We start from the raw sequence: 19674 nt of genomic DNA, 5'->3' as shown, positions 1-19674 counted from the left end.
CGGAAGCGGAAACGATAATACTACACACACATACACACACTCACGAACACAGACAAAGTCGCACACTGTGAGCGTGTGTCTGGAAAATTGCCCCCAACTCAGTTTCTGGCAGTTTCTATTTCCGAAGAACCCCACAAAGAACAGGCGTGTGCGTAGCAAAGCTGCGAATCGATCCTAAGTCAATTCCCACAATACCGTTTAGATTCAGGGTTTTCCAGTTACCCATGAACCGAAACTTAAAAAATCTTTTAAAAATTGCTGATCCAATAAGAAATAATACAAAAAAAATAATCGATTGTAAAACAAATTCTTAATTTTTGGTCAATTCAATAAAGTTTTCACTAAGAAACAATAGATTTAAAATCAATTCCTAGTCCCAGCTTTTGAGTTGAAAAATGTGGATTGTGGATATTATATATTCGCTTAAAAACAATAGCAATTATCTATATTACAAAATTCTTTTGTCGTATACAAATCAAGGGATTATTAATATAATTGGGAAGAAAAAACTTGTATTATTAAATTGAGCCAGGGTTAAAGTGGTCGAACCAACAAAACGAACCATCCCCAAATTTTGGGAGGTTTGCAGTTTTGATTGTTAGTTAAATTTTTAGTGCAACAATTAATTGCATGCTTCTCGAGATTGATCAAGTTTGTGGTAGAACGCAACAGCAATAGTTAAGCTTTGCAAAAAGCTGCCAACAAAATCAAAGCTTCGAAGGAGAGCTTGCGAAACCGGTTTGCGGCTCAAAAGCTTGCGTCGTATGAGGTAAGCAACGAGATCGATGCGATCGCAGCGCACAGAAATGAGCGTGAAGACATTGTGAACGGTTCACAGCGGACGATTGAACGTAAAAAAGTGTAAGAGACAGAGAAAAAGAGAGTGGAAAAGAGAGAGAGCGAGTAAGAGAGAAAGAGAGGAACAGTGTAAGCAAAAGAATGTGTGTGAAAGAGAGCAACAAGTTTGCAAGTGGAAATTTTAACAATAAAATGCTGTGAAATTCATTAAACTGGCCTCATCCTCAAGGCAACGCCAGGGCTCAAAACAAAAACGAAGCAAAGCACAACATTAAAAAATATACAAAAAGGAAACACATCAAAAACATAAAATTTTAAATACTAAAATATATACTGCACATTATGAACAAAAAGTGTTGAAGCAACAAAAACAACTACAACTACAAAAAAAAAAACTGAATTAACAAATTTAAACATTTGAATATACCCGAAATAACACAACAGTCAAGTGAAAGATAGAAAGAGAGCGAGTGAGCGAGCCAGACGCGTGCCAGAAAGAGACAGCCAATAAGAGCGCTAGACTTTCGCAGACTAACGTTGAATTTGCACGCACACGCCAAACGTTGTGAAAAATAACAAACTACCAGATACAGCTACAAAGATACAGCGGATAGTTAAAGTAGATACAAAGCGCGAATCTTTGATTAACGTGAAAATAACAAGAAGTGCAAAAATGGAGTATGAGAAAATGATGTACATGACAAACGCTGAGGTAAGTCAAAGGCGTGTTATTTATTATGATCATATTTGCAACTATATAAAGTGTCTACATACTATATATATATAATGTATTTGTAAAGTGTGGGCCACGAGTGGGCGCCTTTGAGTATAGTAACTACAAGCAGTTGATAGCTGACAGCTGATAACCTATTCGCTTGCTCTTATCAGCAGTGAAAATAGCTAAATGTAAACACACACGAGTACATAACGTATGTACATATGTACATATGTATCTTCATCTCAAATAATTTGCGCAATTGGCCTAGCATATGGCAGATAATGTTTTTGGCAGCCATAGCGATGCTTATTAACTTTAGGAGGCTGCCATCATCTGACTTTTAATTAGCAAAAGTACGAGTCTACACGCATACATACATTCGCATAAATATGCTTGCTCAGATATGTATGATGTTGTGTGTGTGTGTGTGTGTGTGTGTGTGTGTGTATGTGTACAAGTATCTCAAAGGTAGACAGGCACAAATGAGTGTCACTAGGTGAGAGTCGCACTGCGTCGCATTGTCTGCCATAGACGTTAATGTTGCTGCTGTTACTGTTAATGTTGTAGTTGTTGCTGTTGTTGTTGTTGTTGTTGTTACACTTGCCAGTTGTATTTTCCATTTGTCTTATGGCATTTCGTTTTAATTACAACAACAGTAGCAGCGGCAGCAGCAGCAGCAGCAACACCGACGTGGAGGCATCAAACGATGGCAGCAACTTTCAAAAGATGCTTTCATTTTGCAAGAAGTGATTCTAAATGATTGTCAACTATGGCACGGCAACAATAACAACACCAAATACCAACAACAGCAACAGCAGAAACAACACCAATAGCAGCAACAATGTCAAGCTGGCATTTCACTCGGAAAGTGCATTCCAATGCAGCATCAGCAGCAGCAGAAGCACATAGAGAGGCAAATGGACAGCTAGACAGGCGGACAGACAAACAGACATACAGACATACAGACAGACAACAAGCATCAGATACTTTTGTTGGACCTACTTAAGCTCTATATATGCTATACACTGAGTTTGACGTTTGCCGCAATAGCAAAAACAAAAAGGAAAAAAAAAACTTGTATTTACCATTTTTGATTGATTTGATGGAAATGTGTCTGCTGCGATTTTGCACGTCGTTGCCTCTGTTGTTGTTGTTGCTGCTGTTGCTGCCACAACGTTGTTGTTGCTATTGCTGTTGCTGTTGCTGTTACTGTTGTCGTTGTCAATCTTCGCTGGCAAGTCGTAGAAGCGTCTTTCCGAGCTTCTCGCGTTTCCAATTGCTGACACAGAAGGCACAACAGCAAACAACGTTTGCAATTGCACATTGAAGTGGTGTTGCTGTGGTGCAGTGGTGCAGCAGCCAGCCAACACACTTATGCCTCATTATATTTATGGACATAATAAAATAAATACTACGGCCAACAATTAAAAATGCAAGCGCATTTGCCGCTTTCGCAGGCGTCAGAGCAGGCAATAGAAAAGAAAAGAAATAGAAAGAAAAACTGACATGACATAAATATTTTTCTAAACTTGCTGACAAGTTTTTTTTTCAGCCTTTGCAGTTTTCACAATAATCAAGAATTATTCAGCGACAGTTACAGAAATGCAGAAATAGCAACAGTTGTCTAGATGCAAGTGCAAGCCCTTAAGTCATTTTCAAATATTGTTGAATATCAATCAAACAGAAACTCATACTAATATTCATTACAGAATGTAATACGTTGGCTGGACATTTGGCATTTGGGTGTGGCTAAGTAATTTCGAATTGTTGTTATTACAATAAACTTATACTTGTACTTATTATGTGGTTGCTGTTGTTGGCGCTGTTGTCTTTCGATTTGCAAATCGCACACTAAACGAACATTGAAGATGTCGCCGGGCTCTTATGCAAATTGAAAATGAGTTGGCTGGCACAATGTCTTTTCCACAGAATAATTGTCCATGCGTGCGTTGCATAATGACAAGCAGAAGACTCGATGGGCAGACCAAGTCATCGACCAAGCCGTCAACCCATAAGCCAAGCCTGCCACTCTGCCACTCTGCCACTCAGGCCAGATATCTAGACATTGGGATGGGCACGTCTACTATTGTGGGTGTGGGTGTGAGTGTGTAGGTGTAGGTGGAGGTGTAGGTGTGTGTGAGCAAGCGGTTACATTGCTCTCAGAGGGCTTACAGCTGAATGCTTACCTATTTGAGGTGTCTAAATAGCTATGGGCCAACTGAATAGCCATAGTTTAGGCATAACTCAAATCAGTAAGTGCAATGGATTATTGGTATGTGCTTTGTGGATAAATATTATCACACATAGTACCTCCTGTGAATAGCCATCTTCTCAAGCAGACAAAATACTTGTTAGTATGTCTTATGCTCAGAATGCTTAAACTTTTGTCTATAAGCAACTTAGCTTTAATTTTACTTACTGAGTTGTGACGATAGGTAATTATAATACATTATTAATCAGAAATGAAGAAAAGAAATTGTAATATTTTTATGAACAATAATAATAATAATAGACTAATGAATAATATTGACAACTACATTTATTTCCGTTGCCTTCTTCATTAATTTTTTCTTTTCATGCCTGTAGAGTCTTGTATCTATATACGAATTTATTTAACAATTCAATTTGTAGCCCAGTTCCCAATGGTATGCAATGTCAAATTGTCTGTATAATATGTATTAGAATTAAAACTAATATCAAGAGATCTTTTGAAGCCACAACTTTGAGATTTGCAACACAGAATGTGTGATACTCGTACTTTGCAGATTCTTGCGGAAAATTGTGTATCGAGCGGTTAATAAGCTAAGAAAATATTTGAATTAAAGTTACTAATAGTTTAAAAATTTAATGAAATTGCAAGCAATGATATATTTTTATTAATTAAACTACGAGTATATATATATATATATATTTTTAATTATTTAATAATCAAACTATTTTAGCTAACTGTTTACTTGTCTGCAATTAATACAAATATGTACAAAAAAACAAGCGCAAAATTGACAAATGATGAAATGAAATACACTTTATCAGGAGAGTATTCAAACAGATAGATCTCTCGCCTGCGATTCGGGTGACTCGTGTAGGAATCCACGAAGGGGTGTCTCATCTTGTATATACAGATATATAGTTCTTCTATTATTTGTAAGTTCTTATCTTTTCTGTACATGTTTATATTTATTTTTATTTTTTAAATTTAATTTCACATATGGTGTTTGAATCGAATGGTTGCAAAGATAGGAGTACTAGGCATCTAACAGTCGTGCATCTCGAATGTTTGGGTTTTCCCCAATCGTGGCAACAAATGCTGGAATAATTTTGAATATTGGGGTAGTGTCATTTTGTTCATAGAGAGCTCAAATGAACGGGTCATTAAGTTAATCGAATGAAGTCATTCATGAACTATATCATTATTTTCGCTGATGGTCGGTGTACATTTAATTTTTTTTAAATATTCGAAATTTTACCTTTTTTACACAAATATAATTAGAATAATATACATGAAATTCTGCGATTGGATTGCATTTCTTTATTTCTTTTTCAAATATCTAGGGATTAAGCCGTAACCGAAATTAACTGATTGAAGTTGGTATCTGCAAGGGAAACTATAACCGAAAAAACCTTTTTTTGTATGATACCAGCACCAAAAATAAGAATTTAATGACAAATTCATGTATAATGGTTAGTTTTCGATCAATCAAGCATTAAATTAAAGTATTCTGTTAAGGTGTAATCATTGCTTTGTAAACTTATTTTGATTTTAAACTTTCATATAATTCGGAATAAATAGGTCTTTCCTCAAATCAAAGCATATTTGTTTATGCATCAAAGTTATCTAAACATCTTTGCAAAATTTTTTTTATTCCTTGTGAACCATAATGATACCGATATTTCGAAACCGACACATTAAAAAAACCGGTAACCCTTACTTAAAGCCAATATACCCTGTTTTGCCCATTTTAATGTATTTCAATAATAAATACAACACAAAAAAAAATTAAAATTAAATCCTGAAACTGTAAAGCATTTGTCATCTATTCTTATTAAAAGCATTGAGCAATTGGGCCTTAATGAATATTTAACTTTATTTTTTAATAAACTGGAATTTGCGTACATTTATTGAAATACCCAAAGGGTTGCAACCTTTTCAATATCCCGGAACAGTTGTCATACGACAATTTGCTACAATTCCACAAATTTGCATGTCTATTTTGCATAAATAGTTCTCAGTGTGTTATCTACCAGCTGCAGAAACCTTTTAGCCATGCTGTAATGCAATGTTATGGACAGGCTTAAAGCATAATTGAAATGCAGTGATCACTTGAAGGCTGACTAAACAAGATTTACTATAACGAGCCCGAGTGTTTCACCTTGTGTACTCGTAGCAACAATTTATTGTTGCATGAAATGTCGACAATTAAATGCAATGTAAACGACATTATCCAAAGAGAACACAATTAAAAATCGCGCAGTCACGAACTGTGATCTATACGTACTAAAAGCGAAGCGAAGCCAAGACAAACCAAATGAAATAAAGTAAAAAATGAAACTAACAAAACAACTAACGAGCGATGTAAAAATAAGCAGAAATAATTCTTGTCTCAGTGACAGCTTAACCCACGCATACAAGTTGTATCTAAGTATCTACGAGTATGAATATCTGAGTATCTACTCGTAGCTGTGTGCATACGTGGATTTGTGCACTTATGCTTTTGACTCTTTTCTGTTGTGTATTGTGTATTGTCTGCTGTTGTTTGTTGACAGCGGCTCAACACTCTTAACGTGGCCCATAACGTAGTTAACGCCGCGCACTCTGGCCCTCTCGTAATTAATTAAACAATTTTTCGCTTGAGCGGAGAACGGCTTTGGGGGTTTGTCTTTATTTTTTATGTTTCTGTTTCTGTTTCTGTTTCTGTTTTTCATTATGTTGATTTCATAGTCATAATGCGATTAGAACAGATTACCCGACAATTGTCGCCAGTGAACCAAGCCTTCAGTCAGTCTGTCTTTTGCCGATGAACACCTGAGGCTTTGCACATTTGCATAGTTTGTTTTATTTAGTTCAAAGATACAAATAAATATAAATTAATTTAAGTAACACTTGGCAATAATTCAACATCAAGCTGGCATCAACATCATGGCAGCAAAGTAGCTTTCAAGGCTGCTGCAATTGCATTGGCCAACTGGCTGCTACCCTTCACTTTGCTGCCACAGGGGGGGCAACCTTTTGTCGCACACACGTCGTATGCGCAATGCTGCCTGGCCCAAGGTTGGCAAATGGTTTCTTTGTCTTCTATATCCACTCATGGCCTGGGCGCGCCCCATGCAAAGCCATGCTTAATTTATTTATATAGATCGTGTGCTTGCCTTAGGCGTTGGCCATTTCGTTTATTATAAACTTGAGCAACAACAGCTTGAACAACAACAACAACAACTACGACGGACAAAGACTACGATTGTAAACAAGCTGGTGGCCTGGCTGAGTTCTATATGCTTTTGGCGGGTTCTTTTGGCCACAGCTTCTTATCTGATCGTCGCTTTATTAAAGCTTTTGTCGCTGTTAAGAGGAACGTTCTGACAACGTAAACGTAAACTTGATTTTATTATTAGGCAAAGCATAGCATACACACACACACTCACACACACACACACACACATGCAGACAACTATGCCACATTCTTGACTATGTCTGTGAATTGTTCTAATGAATTTTGTTATTTTGTTGCTATTGGCCCAAAGTCATACAAATTGCTAAACTTGTTTTTGGTTTGCCAGCATACTATATTTCAATTTATTACTTAGCCAGATTGTTGAATATTATTGTTGCTAATTTTTAGTAGAGTTTTTTTCCCAATATTGAAGTAACAAAGTTTTATTAAATGTGAATATTGCTCGTCGTGTCATATTTAAAATATATTGCCTGTACCACATAGAGACTTGCTCTGAATTTTGGCCTACGCTTCTTCTTTATTTACATTTTGTGTTGTTTTTCTTTTGTTCGACTTTTAATAAATTTATTGCGAGTTTTCAGTGTGTGCATGTGTTTGTTTAACATGACTCAGTTATGATTTCATTTCTGTTTTGTTAGATTTTGTAGACTGCTTTAAGATTTTAATCAGAGAACTGAAGCATTAAGCTGAAAGATTTAAAACAAGCACTTCGAGATTGAATATTTAAGCATTTGCCATATATGTGTTAGTACACATATACATACATAAGAATTCAGAAGTGCAAGTTTTTATTTGTTATTATCATTGTTTTTATCATAAAATATGGTACAATCGAGTCAACGCCTTAGATTTCATTGTATTATAGTGAGAGTAAATTATTTAGAATAATTATTAGAATAATACAGAACAAACGATACGATATATAATACAAGTTCTTTTGTTTTATTTATAGGATTATATTTTTATTTGTTATCCGTTTGCTTTGCTTTTAATCTTTGATTTTATCGATTGATCTACGAATGTTATTCTACCAAAAATAAAAGCTTAAAATTTTATGACACAATGTACACAATTTTTGTTAAACGATTTTTTTTACACTTCTGTAAATGTCTTTAAAAATAGACCTGTCATTTAAATGGATCTATTAAAAGTTGTGGCTATTCTAAAAATACCAATCGGCAACTACAGAAATACCCGCCTGCCAATTATTCTGTCAGTTCAATTCTCATTCTCAATTGTCGTTGTGGTTAAAATACTTTTGTTTCATTTGCTGTCGTTGTTGTTGTTAGTTTTAGCCATTGTTGTGCCAACTTTGACACCAAAGCCGCTGGCTATTTGGGGTTTTCTATGTATGTTTTTCGATTGAAATAAACAGGAACAAAAACAGGAATAACAAGAACAACTATATCATGTTATTTTTTAAATTATCAATTTGTGACGTTTATTGTGGGTGATATTTTAACGAGTCAGCTACATTATGCATATACCCAAAAGCTTGTAAGTATGTACAATTTACACATATATGTACATTGTACATATACATGTTTATTCTGACGTTTGGTTTTCAAATCTGAGCTGATAGTTTTATTGACAGGCGTGTCATGTCAGAGTTACCAATGAAATATGGTTGTATTGCTGGACAGTACGTTGGCTAAATACAGCACAATAAGTCTTTTGTTCGTTCAGATATTGTAATAAAATTTGTATTTGTAGGTTATTGGAAACTTCGTCAGAAATTGAGCATTTATTGTATTGAAACATTTAATTAAAATTTACGGACTACGTTTTTTGTGTTTGTTGTTCTTGTCGTTGTTTGTTTGTTTGCGCAAAGTGAATAGCAGGAAATATAATATGGAATAACCCGAGTGATCTAATTGCCACAAGCCTCTGAGAATGTGGGCATTGTGTCGGGTACTTAATGGTCAAAGCGAACCCAAATAAATCAATAATACTATATTGAAAATAAATGCCAATTTGTATACTCGTTATTCGTAGCGAACAAGGGTATATTGTGTTCGTTGCAATCTATGTAACATGTAGAAGGGTGCGTGGCAGAGCCTATATAGTACGTATATTCTTGATCAGCATCAAAATGTCCGTCCGCCCGTCTATATGGACAACTGAATTTAGACACTATAGGTGCTAAGGAACTCACATTTGTCTCACCTAATTCTCGGAGTCCCACACACAAAGCTTCCAATGTTTGTTTTAAATTTTAAATCTCTCTTTCTGGTTTCTTTGCGCCTTTGAATATCGGGAAAAGATTGAATATAGAGTGGATCAATTTATTTTCGCAACCAAGCGGTGTTCAAATTTATTAATCTACGGAGAATTCATAAGGATTGCCCAAGAACTATTAGAGCTAGAGCTACCAAATTTGGTTTGCTTGCTTCAGAATTTTGCCACGCTCCTCAAATCAACTCTCATTAAAAATAAACTAAAATATATATAATTACAAGGCCAACTTACAGGTACAGATTTGAAATTCAGCATATGTATAGATTGCCACCTTTATGATGTATGCTGAACATTTCAAAGCGATCGGATTGTTAACAACTAAGATATTAAGCAAATTAATTTCGTTTTGAGCACGCCTGGAGGGTGGGGTAACAGCAGGTTCACAGGTTATGTTAATGTTATAATATCATATAATCTCAAGGGATTTTGAAGAGAAATGTTTTTGAAAACAACCGTATGAAATGTTGGTGTTCCTAAAATGTCGGAGATTTAATATTTTCGAACATATTTTTTTTTGCATTTTTTATTCAATTTAGTTTAATTTATACAATAGATAAATAAATAAATATTTAATTTTGTCAAATCTCTAAAAATTTTTTTCAGGCAGTTGAAAGCAATGGTTTCTATTTTCAGGAATACCAACAATTGCTTTTCGGTTGCTATATCGCTCTTATAAATTTGTAGAACATACCTGATAGTCATTTTTATTTTATTTGAAAATCAATTTTATTTTATTCAATAATTTTGGAGCATAGCATATTGCTTTTTTGTAGAAAATTCTTAGAACATGCCAAAATGCTCTTTTAAGATTATGTATAGTGAGTACGCACATAAAACTACTCTCCGAAAAATTTTTTAGTTATATAGTTTTAGAAAAATTTCACGACTACCAATAACTAATGATAGTTGAACTTTGAAATAATTTTATGGCAGTCGTTATGGGTAAGTGCCAAAATGTTTGTAATAGTAATGAAAATCTAAACTTTGATTCGAGTTTTATATCAAAATGTAAATGTATTTCAGTATATATTCACATCACTAGTAGTTTGTCATTTGTATACCGTTGAGTTAGAAAAATATAGAGATACAATTTATAGATATTTAAATTGGGTAACGAGTATCTTATAGTCGAAATTTTGTTGAGGTTAGCTCGGTATTTTTCTTTTGGCTCAACAAAGTAAGAAGATTGTTTCTCCAATAACCAATTAAGAAATTTCGATTTTTTTTTTGCGCAATTCATGATGATACTCGTATCAGTTAAGGGAAAGGAATTGCTTTGCCATAAAAATGTAGGCTGAGGCTGAGACTGTGATTGTTTATGGTCTATAAATAGCAGCAAGTGTGAGACATATGCCCGTCTCTTCACAAGCTAGCCTTCCCCCCATCCACAAGCCAACCTCCCTTTCCCACAATGCTAGCTAATAAATATGCACTTTGCTTAGCACTCTTAGCAGATTTAATGGTTATTTTTATTGAGTCACTTGCTGCTGCTGCTGCTGTTGGCAGCTGTGCAAGTCTGTTGATTCACTTGGCCAGTTCTCCTTATAGGATCGCAGATTAACCAAAGAATGTCGGGGGAAGCACCCTTCTGGGTCTAAGAAATGTACTTTTTCTGATAATAATAATTTAACTATGCAATGTTTAATCTAAGTTTTAGCGCTGCCAATTAACAGCCAGCTGAGAAAAGCTAACAACGAAAATCACTCATACGCCCAGTGCTCGTACAATTAAAACATGGAAATTGTATTAACTTCGTGACTGGTTGAAAAACTAAACAAACGACGACGTCAATATTCTATTGACACAATCTCCTCTCTCACCGACTGGCTGTCCCACAGATCTGGGTCTGTCATTGCGCTCTCGAGCTAAAACTGCAAATCGGAAAATCCAGAATGAGCTGTTAAATTAATAATAAGCGCACAGCACAAAATCACAGACACCCCTCCATCCCTTCACCTCGATCCCCCTCCTTCTGCCACCCGCTAGGACTGGCCTGGCTAGGTCTGGCGACTGCTGTGAGAGCTTAATGAAAAACCAGTTTACCAGCACTCACTCAGAGGCAAAAATTGTAGATAATAATAAAAATCAAACATCCAAAGCAAAAAGCAGCTGCACAGAAAGCGAAAATTTATGTTTATTTATTACACTGCAGGCTATTATGACGCTCTTAACTCTAAATACGAACTAATTAAGAACGATAGAGTATAGAATAAATCTGAGTTAAGGGTACAATACAAAAATCACAATGTGAAAACTTGTGATTAAATAAGTTTGCTTTGATTTCCATCTAGTCATTGTTCTGAGGTTATTATAAGTTTAGGTTCATAAGCCTTCTCTCTTTCCCCTGGCGATCTAAGGCTCAGTTGGGCTTTGGGTTTTTTTACAATCAATTTTCTTGGCGTCACAGTCTCGGGAATCGAGTCAGTCATAGTCCATGGACCAGTATAGCTTGGCTTCGGCTCAGCTCGGAATTTAAGTTGATAAATGAGTAAGCCAATGTGGCTTTAAGCTTAGTACGAATCGTGCTTTTGTCGACTGCGGCTTGGCATTTGGATACCGCAGCGATACGCTTGGAAACTTAAGGTTAACATTAAAAACAAATCGAAATCAAAAGCGAATTATTGTCATATGCAGCGGCTGTTGTTGCTGCTGCTGTTGTAACATTTGAGGCAGGTAGGTGCCAGTCAGTTGAAATTAGAAAGGCAGCAGCAACAATAAAATAATATAAAGCTGAAGAAAAGGGAGAGAGAAAAACAGACTTTGATCTTCCATCTTTTATTTTCGAAGTGCTAATTAAACATTTTTATTAAAATGAAGTTATTGAGCTCAATTAGCAGTCAAACTAACAGTTCTCTTCTCTATCTTTTACACTCGCTCTTCCCCCATAGATGCCGCACAGTTCACAGTTTAAACTTGGCGCCGCGGTGAGCACAGAAGAATTCCAGAGTCACACACCGTCGGATCAATACACCGCCTATGCCTATGCGGATAACTTTGACCTGTCACTGCTGTCACTGCCGGAGGACGCGGGCATACCGACCACTGTTTACCAGTACAACGCGCCACAGATTAAGATCGAGAGTGCCTGGGATTGCTCCCAGGAGCAGCCAGTGCAAGGTGCCGCCTATCCCATATCCAGCCATCAGTTGATACCGCCACCTCCGGCCTACCCGCACAGTGCCTATCCCTCGCCCCAGTCCAGTCCGCAGCAGTCGGAGTTTGCCTCGTTTGCTTATAGTAAATTCAACGGCAGCTACGATTGCCTGAGCAGCCCGTGTCCATCCTTGGAAGCCACGAGCATTAAGCACGAGTTACTTGACGCGACGAGCATTAAGCAGGAGTTGCACATTTTGCCGCCATCGCCGCCAGAGTCCAACTGTGAGACGCCATCGCCTCGATCGGCGTGCGGTGACAGCGGCAGCATCAAGGCGGAGCCTCTGGATGCGGACGTCGAGAGTTTCATCGACTTGAATTCGCTGCTGCAGCAACAGGAGCCACTGACCGGGACAAAGAGCAATCATCAGCTGCTGCGTGAGTGCCTGGAGGACACATCGTTCCAGAGGAAGCACAACCTGAAGCCCCTGGCACTGGAGTCCTTCATCGGGGGCCTAGCTGAGGTGCGCGGTGACTTTGAGCCGGTCATATCGCTGGCCCTGGAGCATGCTAAGCGTGAGGCGGACGCCATCTGTGCGGAGCTGCAAATATCGCAGGGTGAGTCCAATCGATGGAGGTGATTGTGATTGATTGGTGATTGTTTATACTATAATGTTTATTGGTAACCCTCTTAGATCCCAATGCTTGGACGTCCGCCCAGGTGCACGCATGGCTACGATCCACCCTGGCACAGTTCAAGCTGCCGCCGGCTTTGAATCTCGAGTTGCATTTCAACGAAGACGGCGCTGCGCTCGCATTACTCAGCGAGGAGGAATTCACGCGTCGTCTACCCGAGGTGAGTACACGACTGAAAACAACAAAAACAACAATAGCAGCAGCACACACACACATAAATTCTGACCATGTGACTGACTCAACTTGTTGGACGATTACAAAATCGAAATGGGCTAGCTAATAAGCATAATACAAGAAGATAATGCAAATGCCAAAAGCAAAAGAAAAAGCAAAAGCAACTGGCCAAAATGTATGGCTATAACGAAGCCACACAAAATACCAATAACCAATCAATGCGATTGAATTGAATTGAATTGAATTGAATTTCGCGTGCGAGCTCAAAATCAAAAGCAACTAACTTGACTTGAGTTAACTTAAAGTGAGAAAGGAGAGAAACAATAACAAAATAACAAAACCAAAACCAAAACCAAAACTTAAAAAGAAACAAGTTTCGTAACTGATGTTGACGTCATGGCCCAGACCAGAGCAACAGTAACAACAACAGCAACAACAGCAACAGCAACAGCAACAACTACAACATTGATCGGTAGCAGGCCCAACCAAAACGGAAAGCAAACGCCAAAACGACAAACCTGTTGCCAACAATTAGGCAAAAAAGCTTGCGGCATCAAAAACTACTCCAAATGCGTTACCCTCTCCTCTTCTCTCCTCGCCTCGCCTCTCCTCTCATCTCCTCAACACACTACCCAGAGCACCTCTGGCTGAAAATGCCAGTCAGCACTTTGCCAAAAATATATCAATGATTACATTTGCCAATGGGTGAAATGGCGTCGCATCAAAGTGGCTGCTGTTGTGGTGAGTGCAACAAAATGATAACAAAAGACTTGAGCAACGAACGCGACTGAATCGAGAGCGAGAGAGGCAAAGAGAGAGATAGAGAGACATAGAGAGAGAGAGAGAGAAGTTGAAAATATTAGTAACCGTGGTCATGGCTGTAAAGGTGAAAGAATGTGTGAAGGTTGTTTGGTGAAACTGCACAGCACTTGGTTGATTACGAGCTGTTGTTGTTGTCGTTGTGGTTGCCAGTTCCAGCCACAACAGCAACAGCAACAGCTCAAATGACAGCAACTTGAATTGAGCCAACGACCAGCAACGGCATTGCAAGGTGAAAGTAAGACGCTGCTGTTGTTGTTGTTGCTGCTCTCTCGTTGTCGTTGTTGCTGTTGCTGCTGTTGCTGCTGCTGCTGATGTTGTTGTTGCTGGCAAATGGCAAATGGCAACTACAACTACAGATGCAACTGCAACGTAGGCATAATTTATGCGAGCAGTTAGCAGATAGAATTCGAATTGATATGCCGTCTGAGAGTAGATTGAGATTTATGCGAGATTTACTTTGGGCTCAATTGAAATTTATCTTTAGTGACTTTCTTTCTTTCTGTCTTTCCATTGGATCTTTAGAGCGGCAGCACATTGCACGCACAGCTGGAGATATGGAAGATGGCCTATGCCGATCAGCTGGGCAATCATACCATGGAATCTGTACAGCCATCAAATGATATGTGGCCAACGAGTGCTTATCCAGCGCAGAGTCTGAAACTTGAGGATAGCGAAGGTTCGACATAAATATATTCAATTCACGATCATATCTACAACCATCTCGAAATATTCACAGATGAGGATGAAATGGAGGTTAGTGAGACACCAGCTATATTGGCTGCCACTGCCACAGCCACGCCCACTGCCACGCCTCCTAAACGTTCGGCCGGCTCTCGCAATGGCGGTGGCTCGCCCATCCATCTGTGGCAGTTCCTCAAGGAGCTGCTGGCGGCGCCACAAGTGAATGGCACCGCCATACGCTGGATCGATCGCAGCAAGGGCATCTTCAAGATTGAGGATTCGGTGCGCGTGGCCAAATTGTGGGGACGACGCAAGAATCGGCCAGCCATGAACTACGACAAGCTGTCGCGCTCCATTCGCCAATACTACAAGAAGGGCATCATGAAGAAAACGGAGCGTTCACAGCGTCTGGTCTACCAGTTCTGTCAGCCCTATCATCAGTAAGGAGTAAGCAGGGAGTCTGGTTGACTAGTTCTAAGCGTATTTATTTTGGTAGTCGTAGGTCTCCCCGTAACTATGCTCGACTAGTCCTGAGGATCTAGCGAGTTTTAGTTCTTGTACATATACTATACATCTATAGCTATATCTAAACATAATCTCTAGCAGAGTTTAGGCACGAAGGTAAGTTCGTGTATTAGTTCAACTTGTGGCGGAAGCTTCAGTTGATTAGGCTAAAGCCGATGACAGCTGGCGAAGGTAAGTTCGTCCTGTCGAGGCTTTAAGTTACTTCACCCAATCAATCATTTTAATTGCATAAGTGGGCGTGGCAGTTGGGCCCACAAACTGCATGAGTTTGACTTACCGGCGGCATCTTTATTCAAATGTTGTCTGTTAAAGCGTTGCCCCTTGAACTCTGATCCCAAAATGCCCCAGTGTTATTGTGTTGTTGTTGTTGTTGGTGTTGGTGTATTGACCTTCATTAGTAGCCAGTGGCGAACTTGGTCATGGGTCACTCACACACACACATTCCAGTATGTGGCAACAACAATAACAGCAGTTGCACTTTAAAAGTGGCAAGGGACCTTAAAGGGAACGAGGCAGCAGACGTTAGCAGCATGAAGGTGCTGTGGTAATTTTAGGAACCATATATCTATGATATATCAAAAGTAAGTTCTATGAACAACAAAACACAAACAAAACGAACAATTTGTAACGAATACAATTAGATGATAAGCACAAGTATGAATACATATGATTATACTCACTCCTCCATCTCCCCAAGTACGAGTAGTTTTAGAATTCTCGAAAATTTTTTCTCTTCTCGCATGAAAAGTGAAAAAATTTTCGACCTTTTTTCCTAAAACAACAGTTAAAACATCTTTAAATGTTTAGTTATTATTTATTTTTGTTATTTTGGTGTTGGTATACACGTAACGTATTTGCGAATATAATTGTCTGTTGGATAGAAATAAGTTAAGTTAATTTAATTATTTATTTTTTGGTTAAATGTTAAATGAAGTAAATGGTAAACAAGGCGTGTTATTGTTGCATAATTCGCTAAAGTCAGTTGTTATGCTTCTAATTATTTGTATATTCCATTTTGCAATTCGCAATTTGCATTCGAACATTTATTTTACAATTTTCATTGAATTATTTAACCGGCGGTTTGGCTAAGTTGTTTTTGTAATTACTATCACATTAATATCGTATGCATTATACAATTTATATAGAATAAATGCAAAACAAATATGCAGATTCATACACAGATATAGTTTACATATATAGTTATTGATATAGGTAATAGTAATAATGATATTGTTTGAGCGCTTTTGCTTCCACGAACACAGACACAGATATATTTACATTTAGAGATACAGATACAAATACAAATATAAGATTTACGTTTATTTTTATTGCAAATTGTGCATATTTATGACATGCAAACTATTTATTTATTTATTTAACTAACATATTGTCATGTTCGAATATTCCAGTAATAAAATAAAAAAATCACTGAAAATCACACACACACACCCAAACAAAGATCTGCTTTATTTCTCGAAAATCTGCTAGTCGCTTTTTAAAATCCTTTAAATTGCATTTAATACGACTTTTAAATTAAAAATCTCTTTAAAAATGTTTTCTAACGTATTTTATAACAACACGAGGGCTGTTCAATACGGCATCAAGATGCAAGTGGAATCAGTTACTCATATTCTTGACCCCAAGTCAGAATGCTCCGAAGGGGGTATAAAGATTTTATCGATTTGTCTATACAATTTGCAGATGGGAATTTCCTCAGAGATGTCATATCTTATGAAATTTTCTTTCAAAAACATTTTTAAATTACTTGTATAAGGGCCGGTTTTTCAATGTGTATTTAGTGGTTTTGTATCAGAGGGATTTGTATAAAATAAACGTCAAATTCTAAGATTTTTGATCAAATTTAAGAAGACGTTGAAAAATGACAGTACACATGAGTTAGTCAACTTATATGAGCATACTAACTGCATCTTTGAGTAAATTCAGTTTTTCTATATTTTTGCATGTTTTGGTAGAAGTTGACTTCCAAAATGTAATGATTCTATAAAAAAATCTGTCTTCCAGCATCAAAAAGCTAATGAAAATTTAAAGAAAAAACTTCGATTTTGATAATATTAAATTAATGACTAAAGTAGCTAAATAGTTGAAGCACCAAATTAACGCAGGTGATATTTCGCATTAGTGTCTGAACTGTTCGCATTCGGCATTAGAGAATTGCAGAGGTGCAGTTTTACAAATATATGTATATGGAATAATGGAAAACAAATACCTTACTCTTTTCATCCAGTCAAAAACAAAAAAATATACTGTTTTCTTTATAAAGTTCCTTATGAAGAAATATTTAAAAGGTAAATATTACAAAACAATGTTTTAAATTCATTAAATAGAAATTATTTTAAGAATAGATTTCTTTAATTTACCGGTTTTTTTTTAAATAACTTGGGAAATTAATTTATAGCTAAAAAAAAAGTAAGAAAAAAAGTTGATTTTTTCCATAATTTTCTTGTATTTTGTAAGTCCAAATTGAAACAAATTGTTTATGGTTTTAAATCACAGTGCTCGATTAATGTCATCTTTTTTGTGTACTATATATTGTTATACTGAATTGCTTGACATTTCTCGAATGACTGTCTCGTAATGTCACTGTGGAAATGCCCATATGCATATATGGCGAACTTTATTTGCCACCCTCGAGGCAAACTATGTACTGTAAAAGCTTTTTAGATTACCCTGTCAGTCAGTTGGGGCATTGCACTCGTGTGTGACTGTATCCAGAGAATATTTCCATGCAGCCAGCGAATTTTCAATCAGCTATTTTCAAAGCAACTTGTGCAAACAGCGCTTCGACAGCTAAGGGTTGCGGGGGGAGGATTGGCCGGATTATGTCAAGGCAGAGGGGTTTACTGAGGGAAACGACTTCAAGAGATGGATTTAGGAATAAATAGTTTGAATCAAGAAGACATACTTAACCGAATAGGCATCGGAATATTGCTCATTACACGAGCTCTTAGTTAAACTGATATTTTGAAGCATAGTTGGCAAATATGCAAGAGTATGTTTATGTCCTGCCTTGGTTAAGATTATTTTAATGCGCTTCAATGAGTTTATCTTCCTTGTTGTCCTCATCATTCTTAGCGCGAATGCGGACTTTGTGTCCGATGCCCGTGGGCTGCTTCATTTAAATACTAAATCGTATTAAATGCCATCAAGTGGAAAATTCCCAAAAGCAATAAATTTATTGCTTGGTGCACAGTCCACGATCACGCCCAGTTTTCCATCCTCATCCTCATGCTCATCCTTATTCTCGTCTTCTGTCACTGCTCTCACTTTTCTTGAGGGAAAGCCTTATGTATAGTGCTTACGTTATACAATATTTGCATTATAGCTTTAGCCCGACTGCCTGTCTGCCTGACTGACTAACTGACTGTCTGACTGCCTGGGGTGGGCCACTATGACGCTATGTTTATCCTCAGACATCCTGGCTTTGTCTTTGTCCCCTGTCTTTGTCTTTGTCATACGCTCGTTTGGTTTTTATCATCGTTTTTTGTGTTTTCCTGTTGTTTTTTTTTTTTTTTTAGAGCGAAACTACAAAGACAAATATTTAATTGAATTAGTGCAGCAAGCGTTAAGCAGACAATGCAAGACCACGCCCACGACAGCCCGCCCATCTATAGTCTGCCGAATTTAAATATTGTGTTTGATTCATCAACAGGTTCGTTAAGATCCCGGTTACATATTTCACCCAAGCCCAACAATTCTTATGTTAATTTGTCAATTGCACCCAAGTTCAAGTCAAATCCTCTCCTCATTTTCATTTTCAAACGGTGCTCGCTTTGCTGGTAAATGCTGATAATTACGCTTGGGTTGCCAATTGTTCAGGCGACAGCCCTTTTTTGGCCTTGTTTACTAAGCCTCGGTTGCCATTCGCCACTTGTCAGTTGTCAGTTGTCTGTTGTCTGTTGTCACTCGTCCTGCTCCGTTGCCAGCCAATTTTTGAATGCTTAAAAATAGCCTCGAATTTTGCACGCATTGATGAACTTTGTACCTTAAATATTGTTGCTGTGGCCTTTAATTAGCATAATTGGTAATACTCACGAGTTGTCTGCTTAAGATGCGTCTAAATTCCATAGCGAATTTCGATATTCGTTGCTAATTAAATGTGACGTCTAATCAATTAAGAGTTTCCAGAATTTTGGGCAACCACTGAAGCAGAGCAGTGGTTCAATGGCTTCTACAAGCCGAAAGCAGCCGCCAAGTTTGATGTGTAAATTTTACATTAGGCTAATACAAGGTACAAATTGCCGACCAGCTGTGCCGCATACCAAACGTGGTAAGTGAAAATTCAATTTAAATTGATGTCGACTGGCCAAAAGGCGAGGCCCAAGCCAAGGCAAGTAAGTATATGCCATTTAACTTAAGTACCTTGGCCACAGACTTTGCCTCCCCTTTACTCACACACACACACACACACACAAGTTGTAGAAGCCGTTGGTCAGGAGTTGCCGGCATCGTTTGTGGCCA

General features: G+C 37.6%; 1 protein-coding gene across 2 annotated transcripts; it reads left to right on the top strand.

The window, feature by feature from the left end:
* The first annotated feature begins 755 nt into the window (after positions 1-755).
* Positions 756-16143, top strand: LOC117791139 (DNA-binding protein D-ETS-4). Of its 2 annotated transcripts, none has more exons than XM_034630806.1 (5): positions 756-1510; positions 12093-12915; positions 12993-13153; positions 14512-14665; positions 14726-16143. In XM_034630806.1, the coding sequence occupies exons 1-5, from the start codon at positions 1472-1474 to the stop codon at positions 15112-15114; spliced, it is 1566 nt and encodes a 521-aa protein (XP_034486697.1). In that variant the 5' UTR covers positions 756-1471; the 3' UTR covers positions 15115-16143. The 2 variants fall into 2 exon arrangements, with proteins under 2 accessions (XP_034486697.1, XP_034486698.1); XM_034630807.1 differs by lacking the exon at positions 756-1510 and adding an exon at positions 11571-11787.
* The last annotated feature ends 3531 nt before the right edge of the window (positions 16144-19674 follow it).

The sequence above is a fragment of the Drosophila innubila genome (assembly GCF_004354385.1).
Source record: "Drosophila innubila isolate TH190305 chromosome 3R unlocalized genomic scaffold, UK_Dinn_1.0 2_E_3R, whole genome shotgun sequence".
Lineage (NCBI taxonomy): Eukaryota > Metazoa > Arthropoda > Insecta > Diptera > Drosophilidae > Drosophila > Drosophila innubila.
This window is presented reverse-complemented; position numbering and strand designations above follow the sequence as displayed.